Raw genomic sequence first — 16,238 nt, 5'->3', positions numbered from 1 at the left:
ACAGTAAGACAGCCCTACACACTGGCTGGATGAACAAATAGAGAAACTAAATCAGTCTTGCAAAGGTTTGGACTAACTGAAGAAGTGTGGCTCTTTGCAATGTGCTCTCCAGGGGTGCAGTGCTTTTTTTTTAGGAGCCGGAGCTCACCAAAAACAGCGACAAGGCGGTACCAGAGCCGCCCCATGGGGTGCCTGATGTGGCCTCATGAGGTGCCAGAGCATCACTCCGGTGAGCTCCAGCAGCACTGCGCCCCTGGTAGATGCCTATCCTGCATAATTATGTGTTACTGAGATTGAATTTCCTTGTTAAGGAGTTGCCAACAGACAATGAGACTACAATCCGGTAGATCACTGAAGGGATTGTTCATTGGCCAGAACATATAGTCTGTAGCTGCTGCCACAACGTTCCAATGAAAGCAACTTCTACTTTGTCTTATTTTTGATTTACTTGCCTTAGAACCTCATCAGTTTAGTTTAATCTACATTCATGAAAAAGGTCGTATGTTTTAATTGTTAAGCTCTCTGGTTTAGGCAGGTTAGGTTCCACATCTTCTGTGTTCTTACCCTGAACCTGTAATTGAAAGGGTTTCCAGGGGTTGTATTCATTGTCTTATTAGGTGCAGACCTCTCAGCCTTTGCTTCAGTGCAATGTAAGCATAGTAGAATTTTCATGTGTAACAGGGAAAGTATCTTTGTATTTGAATTTTGCTTTATTTTAAGTAGGAGCGTCCATAAAATGAATGACATGCCTCCAAGAGGCAGTAGCCTCAAATTTAGACCATACAATGCCATTAATTTCAGTGCTACATGAATGATCTCAGTGAAACTCATCATCAACCATTTCACAACACTTTTGAAATACACCAGGAGCAAACAATGAAAACAGCATGAACATCAATTTGCCAATTTTAGGTAACTTTATCTGGTTCCACTGTATCCATCGATTCTTTACCCCTCCCTCCCCTTCTAGTGGTTTCTCCCTCTAACTGACTCTTAGTCTCTCCCACATTCTGTCAAATAACCTATCTCTTCACCTCTCCCCCAGTTTCTTCAACTCCTATTTTCCATCTTCATTGTCCTGAAACATTGACTGACCATTTCTCTTCATGAATGCTGTCTGTCCAGCTGAGTCCCTCCAGCATTTCATTGTTTGCTCAAGGATCCAGCATCTCTAGGGTGTGGTGTTTCTCACTTCCCAGCGTGAGTTCAGTTTGCGCTTCTGATTCAGTTTCCGCACCAGTTATGTTATCCCCTTTGCAGTGTTCCTTTTTCACTGATGGGGAATCTAATTTACATTCTCCAAAGAATGGCCAAGTGGCTACCCATCCCAAGACAACAGCATCTCATGGTGCAGAGTTGAAATGGGAGCTCATGCAAGTCCGGTGATTACCTTCCATCTTCTGCTCCTGACCTCACTGACTGAACATTCCCCTGAACCCGCTAATCACTTGAGGTCCTGAGCTCCAAGCACAGCACCTTCCCGACCAGAACAGGTCTCAGTTCCCTATTGCACCTAAGTCTCGGCACTTCAATCCTCCAAAGCTCAGCATTCCACCAGATGCCCGATCTTAACAACCTACCTTCACCATAAAATTCAGTATCTTATTAACGTTCCTCATATGGTCACTTTCCAAATAGCAAAGCGTTGGCATCCGAAAGCAAGATTTAGGTATATTTTAAAATATAACTGAACCAATAACTTCATTGCAATGCTTTGATATCAGTATGCCGCAATGAAGAATTAGAATGCTAAGACCAACAGAATTCTGTTCTGTCTCTCTAGATATCAGTGGTCAATGAATTGGATATGCAAGTAATTGTTTCGAATGTTCCTCCTACACTGGTGGAACAGAACAAGGATCAGCTCATTGGGTAATACACGATTTTCATACTTCAAGGTGTTAATCTTTACTTGCCTGAATGGACAGAAACTTAACTTCCTTCTAAATGATGTGTGATATGTTACGTACTGACAACTACAAAACAGTGAGTATTTGTTCCATTTAAACTGTGGAGGAAACAAATGACCTTCAACATCATTCTTCAGCGACATGGGCTTTAAGAAATGTAAACCTCAAACTTACTGGTTGAGGAAAATTTTAGAATTGAAAACAATTTGTTAGTTACATTTGGCTCACTCCTTGAATTCTTTATATAGAAAGGTTAAACCAGGGGTTTTCAACCTTTTTATTTCCACTCACATACCACTTTAAGTAATCCCTAGGCCATCAGTGCTCTGTGATTAGTAAGGGATTGCTTAAGGTGGTATGTGATTAGAAAGAAAAAGTTTGAAAAGCTCTGTTTTAATCGTACCTCATTGACTCGTTATATGCTCATTTTCATTACTCCAAAGGAAATGGATCAATGACAATTTTCTTAAGAAAAATAGTTCAGTAACAATTGGGTCGAGAGAAATGATTCTGAACCTTCCAAGCCACCTTAAACAATCCCTTACTAATCAAAGAGCACCAATGGCCTAGGGATTACTTAAAGTGGCATGTGAGTGGAAAGAACAAGGTTGAGAACCAATAGATTAAACATCAGTATAATATTAGCTACATTGCATTATCCATGCATTATCACTAAATAATACAAAACGCTCATTTCATATTGCAATTGAAACCAATAAATTAGCATTGGCCAATGACAGGTCTTTATTTATTCATTCGTGGGGTACAGGTATTATTAGCATTTATTGTTTATCCCTAATAACCCTTGACTTAAGTAGTTTTCTGGGCAATTTCAGGAAGTAGTCACCAATGGTTATGGATCTGGGACCAGAAGTTGGCCAAATCAATTAAAGTTGGCAATTAAGTGCATTAGTAAAACAACTGTATTTTTATGACAATGTAGTTGTTTTACAGTTATCATTTACTCATTTTATTTTTTATATTTGCAGCATGTAAGGGGACCAGGGGGGAGGGGGTGGGTAGAAGGTTGAAGAGGGCATAGGTTTATGGTAGGAGGGGAGAGAAAGAGGAGGGACCTGAGGGGTGATTTTTTTTTTACTCAGAGGGTAGTTTGCATCTGGAACAAGCTGGCAGATTTAACTGTAGAAACAGGTAAGATTTTGATGTTCAGAAGACATTTAGACAGATATGTGGATAGGAAGGTCTTGGAGGAATATGGACTAAATACATGCAAATGGAACTATCCCAGAATGCCAACTTGGTTGGCATGGATGAATTGGACCAAAGGACATGTCTGTGCTGTGACTCTATGACGTTATGACTCTGTTCAGCCTCTTAAATATATGTAGACTGTTGTTTTTTTGAGCAATCCAACCTGTTACATTTACTGAAGTGAAACACAAAGATATGCAAGTGCTGTGATTGTTGTAAAAACACAATGCCAGAAAGACTCAGCAGGTAAAACAGCGTGCTTTATATAGTAAAGATCCATAACCGATGTTTCGGGACTGAGCCCCTCATCAGGGTATGACTGAAATGCAGGCAGGAGTCTGCATAAAATGGTGGGGGGGAGGGGCAAAGGAAGAGCACAGAAAGAAGGTCATAGGTTGACATGGGAGGGGAGAGCACAAGAAGGAGGGTGTTGGGGGGACCAGGGAGGGGAGGAGGAGGTGGTGGGCTAGAGATTTAATTATTTAGTGGCTGTCTGACATAAAAAATGTAGGGATGAAAATGTCATGGTTGTTCAGGAATGTCTGAGAGTAGCCAGAGTGATGTGCAATCACATCTTTCTCAACCTTTACCACCATAACCATGGTAATAATAGAAAAGCAATTAATTTCAACAGATTATTTATGCAAGAATTTTGGAAAATATAGTGTTGGCCATTACCACAATTGCAGAATAACCCACAAAAACAGATATTATTTAGTATATTGAATCCATGAAAAGTAGAATTCTGCGTTGTGTTGTCCAGTTAGTTACATAAATATTGAAAATGCCAAAATAACATTTAATTGGAGATAGTCATAGTTGGTTACAAGTTGCTGTCAAATTGATACTACCTTTTATTTTGTGATACATTGCACAGCAACTTCAAGCATGGAGTAAACACATGGTTAAATTTGAACACCAAGAAGTTGCTCATTTGCTGCTAGCTTTACAAAAATAATTTTAATTTCTTAAATACCCTTTTTTTTAGGCTCTGGTTGATTTTTCCCAATAATATTTCACTGAGCCTGCAACAAAATGTCTGATGTCTCTTTCATTTTGCCTTTTTCTCAAGTTAGCCTTTCTTGCATTTGCTGCTTCTGAGTTGATCCTGATCTTAAATCATTTAATTCTAATCATTTATATTTTATTTTCAGAATTTTTCATTCTCATTAATCAAAGGAATTTTCAAATGCCACTTTACTCTTGTAACGCCACTGTCAGCTTGCACTTCCTGCAGATTTGAGTTGGAGAGAAGTCTAACTGCATGGCAAACTCAACTGATGAACAATGCATATATTTAATTTTTCAGCAGTTGTCAAACTTACCGTATATATTTGTGTAAAAGTCAAATTTTAAGGCCATTTTGTAATATTAAATTTATGGGGTCGACTATTACACACATACTTATTTTCACTGAGGTAAGTTCCTGCGTTGTTCGAAGCATCAGGAGCTCCGATGGGCTGGGATCAGGTGGTAAATCCATGTATGAAGCATTTGGAGCTCGAATGGGCAGGCGGGTGGCAAGTCGGTGTTCGAGCCATCTGTAGCTTGTATGTGTGGGCAGCCAGGGCCTAGGTGAGAGTCTGCAGTCGAGCCATCTGGAGTTTGGCTGGGCGGGCGTCAGAACCAGGCAGTAAGTCTGTGGTCAAGGCATCGTGAGCTTAGATGAGTGGGCAGTCGAGGCCTAGGTGGGAGTCCACGATCAAGGCATCAGGTGGTAAGTTCATGTTAGAGGCATTGGGAGCTTGGATTGGTAGGCAGCCTGTACCAAAAATGGAGGGGGACGTCGACTTTTACATACAATAAATGGAAAATACATGATTTTTGGGCCAGAAATAGGGGGAGTTGACTTTTACATGAATATATATGGTAAGTTGTATTCATATTAATTACATTACTATATTCTTATTGAATTGCATCCCTATTTAGGATTGTGTTGTGACTATTGTAGACTGTGTGCTGTCAAAAAACACTGGGGATGCAGGAAAAAAAAACCAATATGGTCAAATTTCACCAATTACCTGTCCACAGAGCTTACATGTTGATCAAGTTCTTAGTTCTTTCATGGCATTCATAAACATTTGGGTTATTTCTGGATCTATGGGTTATAAATTTCCTCTACTATTAGTTGTCCAATTCCATTAATTAAGGGACAATGAGGTGAATGAATTCCTCTAGTGTGTGGGAGAGAGGATTCTGGCTTTTATCTGCAGTGGAAATGAAAAGACAAGAAAATATTTCTGAGTGGGAATGCTTGCAATTTGATGGGGGAGCTGCAGGAGATGGTGTTCCCGTGAACCAATAGAATTCTTGTCTTTCTTGTTGCCAAACGTTGCAGATTTAGGAGTTGCTGTTTATGTAACCTTGGTGAGTAACTCCAGTGCACAGATGGCACTTGCTGCAGTCAGGGAGTGATGGAAGGGAATGAAGGTCAGGAATCCTGTGTAGAATTAAACAGGGCGTGCAGGCAGTGCATTTCAACTTTGAGCCTAATGATGGAAGGAAGATCATTGAAGAAGCATCCGAAGATGGTTGGGCCTAAGTCACAGCCTTGAGGAGCTCTCATAGTGTGGGCCTGGGGCTGGATGATTGACTACTGAGGTGTGAACGCATTTGGAGTGTTCTAATGTTGATTTTCATTGACTTTAATGGTACCACCATGAATTGACACTCAGTCAAAAATTATTTTGATGTTTAGGGCAGTCACTCTTAACTCACTTATGGCCTTCAGCTTTTTGTAAAACACAAAATGGACATCAATGAGCAGATTATTAGAGAGTAAGTGCTGCTTGATAGCACTGTCATTGGCACTCTACTTATGACTGAGGGTAAACTGATTGGGCTGTAATTAGCTGGATTGGATTTCTCCTGCCTTTTATGAAGAGAACCTGGTTGATTTTACATTGTCAAGTGCATGTCAGATTTATAACTGTATTGCAATAGCTTAGCTGGAGGCACAGCTAGTTCTAAAGTGCCTACCTTCAGCACCACTGCTGGGCTCTTTCCTGGTCGCACAGCCCTTTGCTGCATCCACAAGTGTTCTCGGCCACTGGTTATTACATGGAGTGAATTGAATTGGCTGAACACTGATTCTGGTGATGGCAGGAACCTCAAGTGGAAGATGAGGTGCATCATTCGCTTGGTATTGTTGGCCGAGTGAGATTGCAAGTGCTTCAGCCTTGTTACCTTCTGGGCCCAGCTTTTGTTAGCTTCAGTGATGGCGAGATCTCAGGAGGCACTTCTGACTGTAGATGATTGAAAAATAAAAATTCATCTGCATGAATTATATGCCAGAAAAACAAGATATTATACATGGTTTAATATCATCCAACCATTCTGCTGTTTCCAGTGCTTGGTGAAAGTTCCTCCCCCCCCCCCCCCCCTCACCCCTTTGCATAAATATACTTGATGGCAGGTAAAGTCTCCTGCTATCCAACCTTGTTATTCTTTTAAAAACTTGCTTTTTATGGAAAGGCATGAGAAATTAAGCATCAAAACACATCACATGTTTTAATTTCTGTATTAATATGTTGAAATTTCAACAACTTCTTGCTTTCTTTAACAACTCAAATTTAATTCCATAGCTTATATCTCATCTTTATTCAATTCCTAAGATACGTTAATCTTACCTTGAGGTAAAACACAGAATTCTGTGTATGCCGTCTCGTTGATCTACCTTGAAATCACTTCATCACATGGTTAGTTACAGACCTCTTTAATTACTACATAAACCTGAAGCTATTGTAATTACTTACTATGGCACAGAAGGAGGCCACTTGTCCCACTAAGTCCATACTGGTTCTCAGCAGAGCAAACCCATGGGCTGCATTTTCTGTCTCCATATTTCCCTATTCCTTTGCAAATTATTTTCTATCACATGCCTAACATGACCCATTTTGCCACCCAGTTGCAATGAAGGGGTAATTTACAATAGTCGATGAACCTATCAGACCATCTTAGGATGTAAAAAGGAACCAGAGTACGCAGGAAAAATCCCAGTGTGGTCACAGAACATGCAAATTTTACACGGACAGCGCCAAGGTCACAATCAAACCCAGGTCTGTGGGGCAGCAGTTCTAATTACTTCCATTTAGTCTCCATATTAAATTTTAAATTTTTTTAAAAATGTAGACATACAGCATGATAACAGGCTATTTTGGCCCACGAGTCCGTGCTGCCCATTAACCTGCACCCCTTGTGCGTTTTATGAATGGTCGAAGGAAACCGGAGACCCCCCCCCCCCCCCAGAGAAATTCCATGCAGACACAGGGAGAACATACAGACTCCTTACGTTGGGGTCAAACCCTGGTCCGGCCCTGATCGCTGGTGCTGAAAGGCGTTGTGTCAACTGCTACACCAACCATGCTGCCCTAAGGCATAGTAATCTCTCTTTTATGTTCATTTGCAGGATAAAGGAATGCTGAAAAGACAAACATTTATACATTTTGTTAAATACCTCTGAATTCTGTAACTTGTTGGTGTCTGGAGTCCACCTTAGTCAGATGTTTAGGAGGAGAGATTTTATCCCCGAAAGGACATTAGTGAGCTGGATAGTTCTTAACAAATATCCAGTGGTTTCAAGGAGATAATAATTAAAGGCAGCTGTTTATTCTAAATATGTTCTATGAATGAAAACATGACAGGCAGCCCATGTCACGGATCGTCATTAGAGCTCTTTGCCATGGCGTATAAGACGACCTTTGAAGCATCCAAAATGCACGCCAAAAACAGGGGTCATCTTCAAGGCGAGATACAAAAACATGACCTTAAAATTCAACTCAAAATACCACTCGATTGGTTCCATAACCCACCCTACAACACATTTTTAAGCAACCAGAATACAAGTATTAGAAAAAACCTTTCATTGTAAAAAGAAAAGCACATTAAAAATCCTTCAGAACCACCATCACCATCACTGTTATGGTCTGAGGCAAGAACTTAGCAAGCACATCCGGAGTCTCACTGTTTACACCAAACAGGTCCCAGACTGAATCTGATGAGTCGGCTTCCACTTTGTCGTCAGTGACCCTCATTAAATCATCCTCCGTACTTTTTGAAAGATTTCATTGCAGACTCTACATTCACTTTATCCCATGCTTTGATCACAAAATCACATGGCACATCAAGTGATACAGTGCGCATTTCCCCGCCTTTTGTAAAGGATTTTTCAGCACCCGTCATCCAATTATTCCATTCTTCACGCACATGATCCTTAAAGGGCTTGTTCAAGCAGACATCTAGTGGTTACAAAGCGAAGTCAAACCACCTGGTATGACAGCAATCACAGTATTATTTAGTGTTGATCTATTTTTAGTGTTATCAGTTAAAAGGGTGCAAAACATATCACAGACCAACAAACTCTGTTCTTTGTGTAAACCCTCTGGCCGTCTGTTCCACACAGTGTCTATCCATAGATTTACACCACTTTCATCCATGCATCCTTTTTCATGAAAATATACAAAAACACTTGGTGGGAATTATATTTACATTTGATGATGACCATGGGTTTTAACTTCATGCCATCAGCCATGCACGATAACACCACGATAAAACCTGGTCCTTCTTGGGGTGGGGGTGGGGGTGGGGGGGGGTCGACTTATACACCCAGCATATGATAAAACCATGAAATTCAGGCTGAAATTGGGGACCCGTCTTATCCGAAAGTCATCTTATACACCGAAATATATGGTAATTAGATAAACCAATGGAAAAATCAGAACTGCAGATTAAACATTATGGGATTCTGCTCATTAAGAAAAGCTTGTGTAAATGTAGTCAGAGGAGCTGTTCTAAGACATAACATTCAAAGAGAAAAATTCAGATGACTAGTGATAGAATAACTCCTCAATATTTTTTTAATCTAATTAGTATTATCTACAGGGTACCAGTAAAAGAAATGCAGAAGGAAGCATATCAAAAATGAATCAGAGAAATGAGTAACATATTTTGAAAAGGATATGGAGCAATGAGGAAGATGCTTAAAAGATGAGACCAACATCTGGAATTAAAATCTATCAGTAAAGGATTAACTGGTTGAGTTCATTATCGTTGTGAAGAGGAGGTTATGCTGTAAGCTAACAGTGACAGTCACGGTAGACATGGTGCTGGTTGCTGGATATGTCCCCAGGCAGAATCACCAGCTCCTGTCTCCACATGCAACCAGTTGCCAGATCTGGACCCAGGGCCAATCTCATTAAACCTACTCACCCAAATGATCGAAAGAGCAGGTCCAGATGGGGATTGGTCATCGGACGGCTCAGTTCAAAGGTCCTGACACCCCCACCCCTCTCCCTCACAATGACCCTGGTAGGGTCTAGCAGAGGCAAAGCTAGGAAAAAAAATTTAGAACAATTTTTATTTCACATGTTAATGACATAAGAAGTAGTAGCAGGCCTTTGGACCCTTTTTGTCTTCTCTGTCAATCAAACCACTTTCTGGCATTAACTTAAAATGTATCACACAAACAGGGTGATAAAGGAGGCATGTGGCATGCTTGCCTTCATTGGGTGGGGTATTGAGTCTCAGTGTAAGGAAGTCGTGTTGCATCCACAGAAAACTTCAGTGAGGCCACATTTAGAGTACTAGGCTCAATTCCAGTTACCCTATGACAGGAAGGATGTCCAGTTTATTGTTATCCGATTGGACAAGTACAATCCAATGAAACAGCATTCTCCGGTCATCAGTGTAAAACACAGCCAGACATAATACACTTACAGACAAACAATAAATATGTAGGACGAGTATTTTATCAAGTAAATAAACATTGTTTTCTTCAAATGAATGTCTCGGATGGTTAGAGTGAGCCGTTCCTTTGGTTGTTCAGTGTTCTCATTGCCCATGGGAAGAAGCTGTTCCTCGGCCTGGTGGTGGTGGCTCTGATACTCCTGCATCTCTTCCCCATGGGAGTAGCTGAAAGATACTGTGTACAGGGTGGAAGGGGCCCCTCAATGATTTTTCATTGCCTCTGTACATCACGTAGATGGGAGGTAGACTCCAGAGATCCACTCTGCCACTCTCATGATCCTGTGGATTGACTTCCGATTAATTTCTCTGCAACAACTGTACCATACTGTGATGCAGCCAGCCAGGACACTCTCGATAGAACTCCTATAGAAGGTTGACATAATGGTGGCCGGTAGCATTGCCCTCTTCAATCTTCTATAGAAGGTTGACATAATGGTGGCCGGTAGCATTGCCCTCTTCAATCTTCTACAGAAGGTTGACATAATGGTGGCCGGTAGCATTGCCCTCTTCAATCTTCTATAGAAGGTTGACATAATGGTGGCCGGTAGCATTGCCCTCTTCAATCTTCTATAGAAGGTTGACATAATGGTGGCCGGTAGCATTGCCCTCTTCAATCTTCTATAGAAGGTTGACATAATGGTGGCCGGTAGCATTGCCCTCTTCAATCTTCTATAGAAGGTTGACATAATGGTGGCCGGTAGCATTGCCCTCTTCAATCTTCTATAGAATGTTGACATAATGGTGGCCGGTAGCATTGCCCTCTTCAGTCTTCTATAGAAGGTTGACATAATGGTGGCCGGTAGCATTGCCCTCTTCAATCTTCTATGGAAGGTTGACATAATGGTGTCCGGTAGCATTGCCCTCTTCAATCTTCTATAGAAGGTTGACATAATGGTGGCCGGTAGCATTGCCCTCTTCAATCTTCTATAGAAGGTTGACATAATGGTGGCCGGTAGCATTGCCCTCTTCAATCTTCTATAGAAGGTTGACATAATGGTGGCTCGTAGCATTGCCCTCTTCAATCTTCTATAGAAGGTTGACATAATGGTGACCAGTAGCATTGGCCCTCTTCAATCTTCTACAGAAGGTTGACATAATGGTGACCGGTAGCATTGCCCTCTTCAATCTACTATAGAAGGTTGACATAATGGTGGCCGGTAGCATTGCCCTCTTCAATCTTCTCAGGAAGTGCAGTCGCTTTGGCACCTTCCTGTCAAGTGAGGAGATGTTCTGTGTCCACAATAAGTTATTAGTTAAGTGGACTCCAAGGAACTTGGTGATCTCCACTTTTTACTACAGAATTGTTCATATGTAGTAGAGGGTGGAAGTTCCTGGTCCTCCAGAAGTCCACAAACATCTCCTTCATTTTGTTCCCGTTGAGATTTGGGTTGTTATTCTCACCCCATTTTCCAATATTTTCCAGTCATTCTCTGCCGTGCGACTCATCGTTGTTGCTGATGAAGCCAACTACTGTTGTGTCGTCTGCAAACTTGATGAGACTTTTAGAGCTAGATCTGATGATGCAGTTGTGGGTCAGTAGCATGAAGGGGTTGAACACACAGCCCTGAAGTGCACCAGTGCTCATTGTGATGGTGCTCTACCTTCTGCTACCAACTGGGACAGACTGTGGTCTTTCCGTTAGGAAGTTCAGGATCCCATTACAGAGAGGGGTGTTATGTCCCAGCAAGGACAGCTTCTCCACCAGCCTCTGCAGAATGATCCTATTAAACACCGAGCTGGACTCAATGGACAGCAGCCTGGCATATGAGGTGTTGTTCTCCAGGTGGGCAAGGATGGAGTGAAGTGTCAAGACTATAGCATCATGTGTTTGTTCTGTAGGCAAATTGAAATGGGTCTAGCATCTCTGGGAGGAGCTCTTTGATGCATTCCACCACTAGATGCTTGAAGAATTTCATAATAGTAGAAGTCACTGTCACCAAGCGGTAGTCATTGAGGCCTGTTATTGTTGCCCTCTTGAGTACTGGGATGATGATGGCTGTGTGGAACCCTGCTGGATTGATAGACTGCTGCAGTGAGGTGTTGAAGTTGCCCCTGAAGACCTCCGTCAGTTGGCCTGTGCAATCCTTCAATACCCAACCAAGTATATTGTCTGGTCCTGTCATCTTGTGTGGGTTCAGCTTGAATAGGGTTCTCCTCACCTCAGCCACAGCTATGCAGGGGGGGCATTCATCAAGGGGACATGAAGGTGTGAGGTTGTTGGAAAGGATACATAAGGGATTTGCCAGGATGTTGCATGGATGAGGGAGAATGAGATACAAGAGATGTTGGACAAGTTTGGGTTGTCTTCTGTGGACTGTTGGAGGCTGACATCAGACCTGATAAAAGTTTATAACATTATGTGAGGCATTGATAGTGTAGAGAGTAAGAGACTTTTCTTTCCCAGGATAAAAATATCACATACAAGACAATGTGCATTTAAAGTGGTGGGGAAGGATTGCAGTTTAAAGGAGATGTGCAGGGCAAGTGTTCTAACAGAGAGTGGCAGGTGCTTGGAACAGTGTAGTGGAGGAAACAGAAATGATCGTGGAGTTTAAGAAGCTTCCAGATATACACGAATATGCAGAGATAGATGGATATGTATCACATGGAAGCACCAGAGATTTAATTTTATTTGGGCATCATTTTCAGCTGAAGCACCTGTTCTTGTGGATTTATGGAGGGGTAAATGTCCACGTCAGCTGCAGGCTCGTTTGTGGCTGACAAGTCCGATGCGGGACAGGCAGACACGATTTATTTAGGCAGTCCTTGTACCTCTTCTTTGGTGCACCTCTGTCACGGTGGCCAGTGGAAAGCTTGCCATATAACACGATCTTGGGAAGGCGATGGTCCTCCATTCTGGAGACGTGACCTACCCAGCGCAGTTGGATCTTCAGCAGCGTGGATTCGATGCTGTCGGCCTCTGCCATCTCGAGTACTTCAATGTTAGGGATGAAGTCGCTCCAATGAATGTTGAGGATGGAGCGGAGACAACGCTGGTGGAAGCGTTCTCGGAGCCGTAGGTGATGCCGGTAGAGGACCCATGATTCGGAGCCGAACAGGAGTGTGGGTATGACAACGGCTCTGTATACGCTAATCTCTGTGAGGTTTTTCAGTTCCTTCAAATACCAAGAAATTATTAAAATATTAAGCTGAAATAAAATAATGAACACCATGAGTTCCTGTCCTCTTTGCTTCTCAATCTACAGATCTGGAATTCCCAGAGAGGTAAAAAGTCAGGTTTAGTGCAGGACCCACCAGATGATCACCCACTGTAAAGCAGGAAATTCCCAGAATGACCGGGCAAATTGCAAGACTGCACTTGCATCGGTTGATAGGGCATAATGATAGATGCAGTGGCATCTGCATGGATATCCACATTGCAGTGTCAGAGCTTCCAACTGGAAAGCCCAGCACGTTCCAGCAAAATTTATCCCAATGTTTTCCCTGATGAGCAAATGTAAAAGCAAAGAATTTCAGTGTAAGGAAATCATCAGGGAATTAAAGAGCAAGTTCAGGGAAAAGTTTTCTTTCCTCAGAACATAGAAGGATATGACATCAGCTATCACATAGAGACATAGAGCCATGTCACACGGTATAGACCCTTTGGCCCAACTAGTCCCTGATAATCAGGCGGGCATTCTGGTCGACTATTGTTACATAAAGTGAACACTTGAAGAACATTAAGCAAGAGACAAAACAAGAACAAGAAAATTAAGGGTTAGGCTGATGAAATTTATACAGGGGAGGAGAACGGACATCATTACAGACTGTTCGGTCATGTGTCCTTTTGCTGTTTACGCATTCTTCCCTTGATCCCACGCCTTCTGCCCAGCCTTGTCATTGTCATGCTTGGTCCAATTAATCCCTCAATCCATGAGACTTTTGGGAGCTTCTCCTGACACTGACACTCAAGAATGGCTTTTGCAAGCAGCCCTCTGGGGCTAAACCTCTGCGACCTTTGCAGCCAAAAAGTGTCCCTGTTGTAATGTTGGCAACTCGCAGCTACTTATCATTTTTTAAACCTCTTAATTATTGTTGGAGCAAGTGGATCGGACTTTGAGCAGCTGTGTTGTTCCTGGTCAGCAGCTCTTCATTAACTCTGAACAAGTATTTTCATTTCACATTTGAATTTTGACAAAAGCATATTAAAGTAGTCAACATTATGGATATTAGCTGTTCATTTACTGATGTGAGTGTGAGAATTTATTGACATATCGATGAGTACAATTTGCAGATAGCACCAAGATCCTTGCTTGCTGCAGCCACACAGAAAATATTTAAACATTTCACATCCTTATACAGACTGAAGGGAAGTTTCAGTTTTAACAGCCTTGCCCACCAAAAATAGTATACGGCGAGAGTTAAAATTAGCCTGAGCCAGTGTATTGCCTTGAGCACATTCTATTTACTCATGGAATAATTTCCTCTTTGTTGACTGTGAAATTAGCGCCTACTGCAGGCAACCTGGACCAGTTACTGGGCAGGGGCGCCTGATTTTAAGTAGGAAGCAAGGTTTACTAATCAAAAACTCCTTTAATCAAACCGCAGTGTGAGGCAGTACTGAGTGGTTCAAAATTAACTTCTTGGAATATCTAGTGGCCCAAGAGAAGCAGGAACATTTTGGGTAGTTGTGTCCTACAGCTTCCATGGAACAAAGAGGGTAGAACAGTACATACAGGAATAAGCCCTTCAGCCCATGATGTTGGCACGATGCATTATGGCCAAATAAAGCTGGTTGCACATGATTCACTTCCCACAGGCAGTGAGAATGCTGATCGACCAAAGGAATTGCTCACAATAGCCTTTTGAGGCTCTCATATTTACAAAACAATATTTATTCCTGTGTCTATCTTGTCCGCAGGTGTATTGCTTGTCTGTATGTGTGTTGTGGCTGGATGTATCTCTACATGTTTTGGACCGATGACTGGAGAATGCTGTTCTGTCAGGTTGTACTTGTGAAATCAGGTGACAATAAACTTGACTATATTCCCTGGATCATCTTGTGTTTATCTACAAGCCTCTTGAATGCTTCTATCCTATCTGCTTCCCCCACTACACCTGGTAGGTTGTCCCATGCACTGTCTAAAAACACTTGCCCCATACATCTCCTTTGAGCTCTGATGCCACCCCACTCACTTTAAATGCATGTCTTCTGTATGCATGTGACATTTTTCCCAGAAGAAAAGATTCTGAATATATGAATGCCAATGTCCAGCATCAGTGGACTGGAACCCCCCACATCAAAGGTTTTAAGACTCCTAGTATTAATTGGAAACATTCCCTGGCATTTGACTCCCTGAAGTGCAAGACCTGACACTTGTATGGATTAACATCTATTGCTCTGCCATAATTGTATCTGATCAATACCCTGTTGTATTATTTAATAACCTTCCACACTGTCCACAGCTCCCCCAATTTTTGTGTCATCTGCAAACTTACTAATCCACCCATTGAGCACCTCCAGCCAGAGTCATGCTCTTCCACCAATCTTCGATGAGGTAGCTAATTCCAAATCCAGTCTATCAATTCACCATGAATCCCATACATCTGTACCTCTGAATGACAAGGGTCCTTTTCAAAAGCCTTAATAAAGTCAATATAGATAACATCCACTGCTCTACCTTCATCAACTAAGTTCACCTCCTCAAAAAGCTCAATTGAATTTGTCAGCATTTCTGACTGTCCCTCATTTAACAACTGCCTTTCCAACTATGCATAAAACCTAGCACTAAATACCCTCTCCGAAGATTTTCCTGTCACTCAGGTGAGGTAACAGTGAAGAAGACATGCCGGCATCTTTTCTTTCTCAGGAGCCTGAGGAGATTTGGCATGTTGTCGCATGCTCTTAGCAATCTTCTGCAACTAGATTGTGGGAAAAATGCCGACTGGTTGTATCATCACCTGGTTTGTAATACAAGTGTTCAGGAATGCAGAAGGCTGCAAAGCCAGGTCCATCACAGGCTCTGACTTCCCATCCGTTGCTGATATCCATGTGAAATGCTGGCTCAAGGAAGCAGCCAACATCAAATAGAGCCACCATCACCCAGGTCACCACCTCTTCTCACTGCTCCCTTCACGCAGAGGGTACAAAAGCCTGAAAACCAGCACCTCTCGGTTCAAGAACAGTTTTTTTTCCAATAGTTATCAGGCTCGTAAACTTCCCCTTGGGACTCCAATCATGGACTGTCTGAACTATTGCAAGTCACTTTTTTGCATGAAGATTACTACAAATATTTATAATATAGCATGTGTGTTTTGTAACAGATTTGTGTTAATTTTTAGTTATAAAATATATATTTCTTAGTAAAGTTGTAGAGTTAAATATATTTCGTAGTAAGTTAGTTTGTGAGCTGAATACAAGGTCACACATAG

At 41.9% G+C, this 16,238-nt stretch overlaps 1 protein-coding gene across 1 annotated transcript in view; it reads left to right on the top strand.

Moving 5' to 3' along the window:
* The window catches only part of pcdh15b (protocadherin-related 15b), a 568,726-nt gene that overhangs the window by 485,009 nt on the left and 67,479 nt on the right, over positions 1 to 16,238 (top strand). Inside the window, exon 27 of the mRNA XM_069899399.1 lies at positions 1,784 to 1,872. Within this exon, the coding sequence (XP_069755500.1) occupies positions 1,784 to 1,872 (89 nt within the window). The remainder of the gene's footprint in view (positions 1 to 1,783; positions 1,873 to 16,238) is intronic.

The sequence above is a fragment of the Narcine bancroftii genome, chromosome 10 (genome assembly GCF_036971445.1).
Source record: "Narcine bancroftii isolate sNarBan1 chromosome 10, sNarBan1.hap1, whole genome shotgun sequence".
NCBI classification, from domain to species: Eukaryota; Metazoa; Chordata; class Chondrichthyes; order Torpediniformes; family Narcinidae; genus Narcine; species Narcine bancroftii.
The sequence above is the reverse complement of the archived record's forward strand: the minus strand, read 5'-3'. Positions and strand labels throughout refer to the sequence as shown.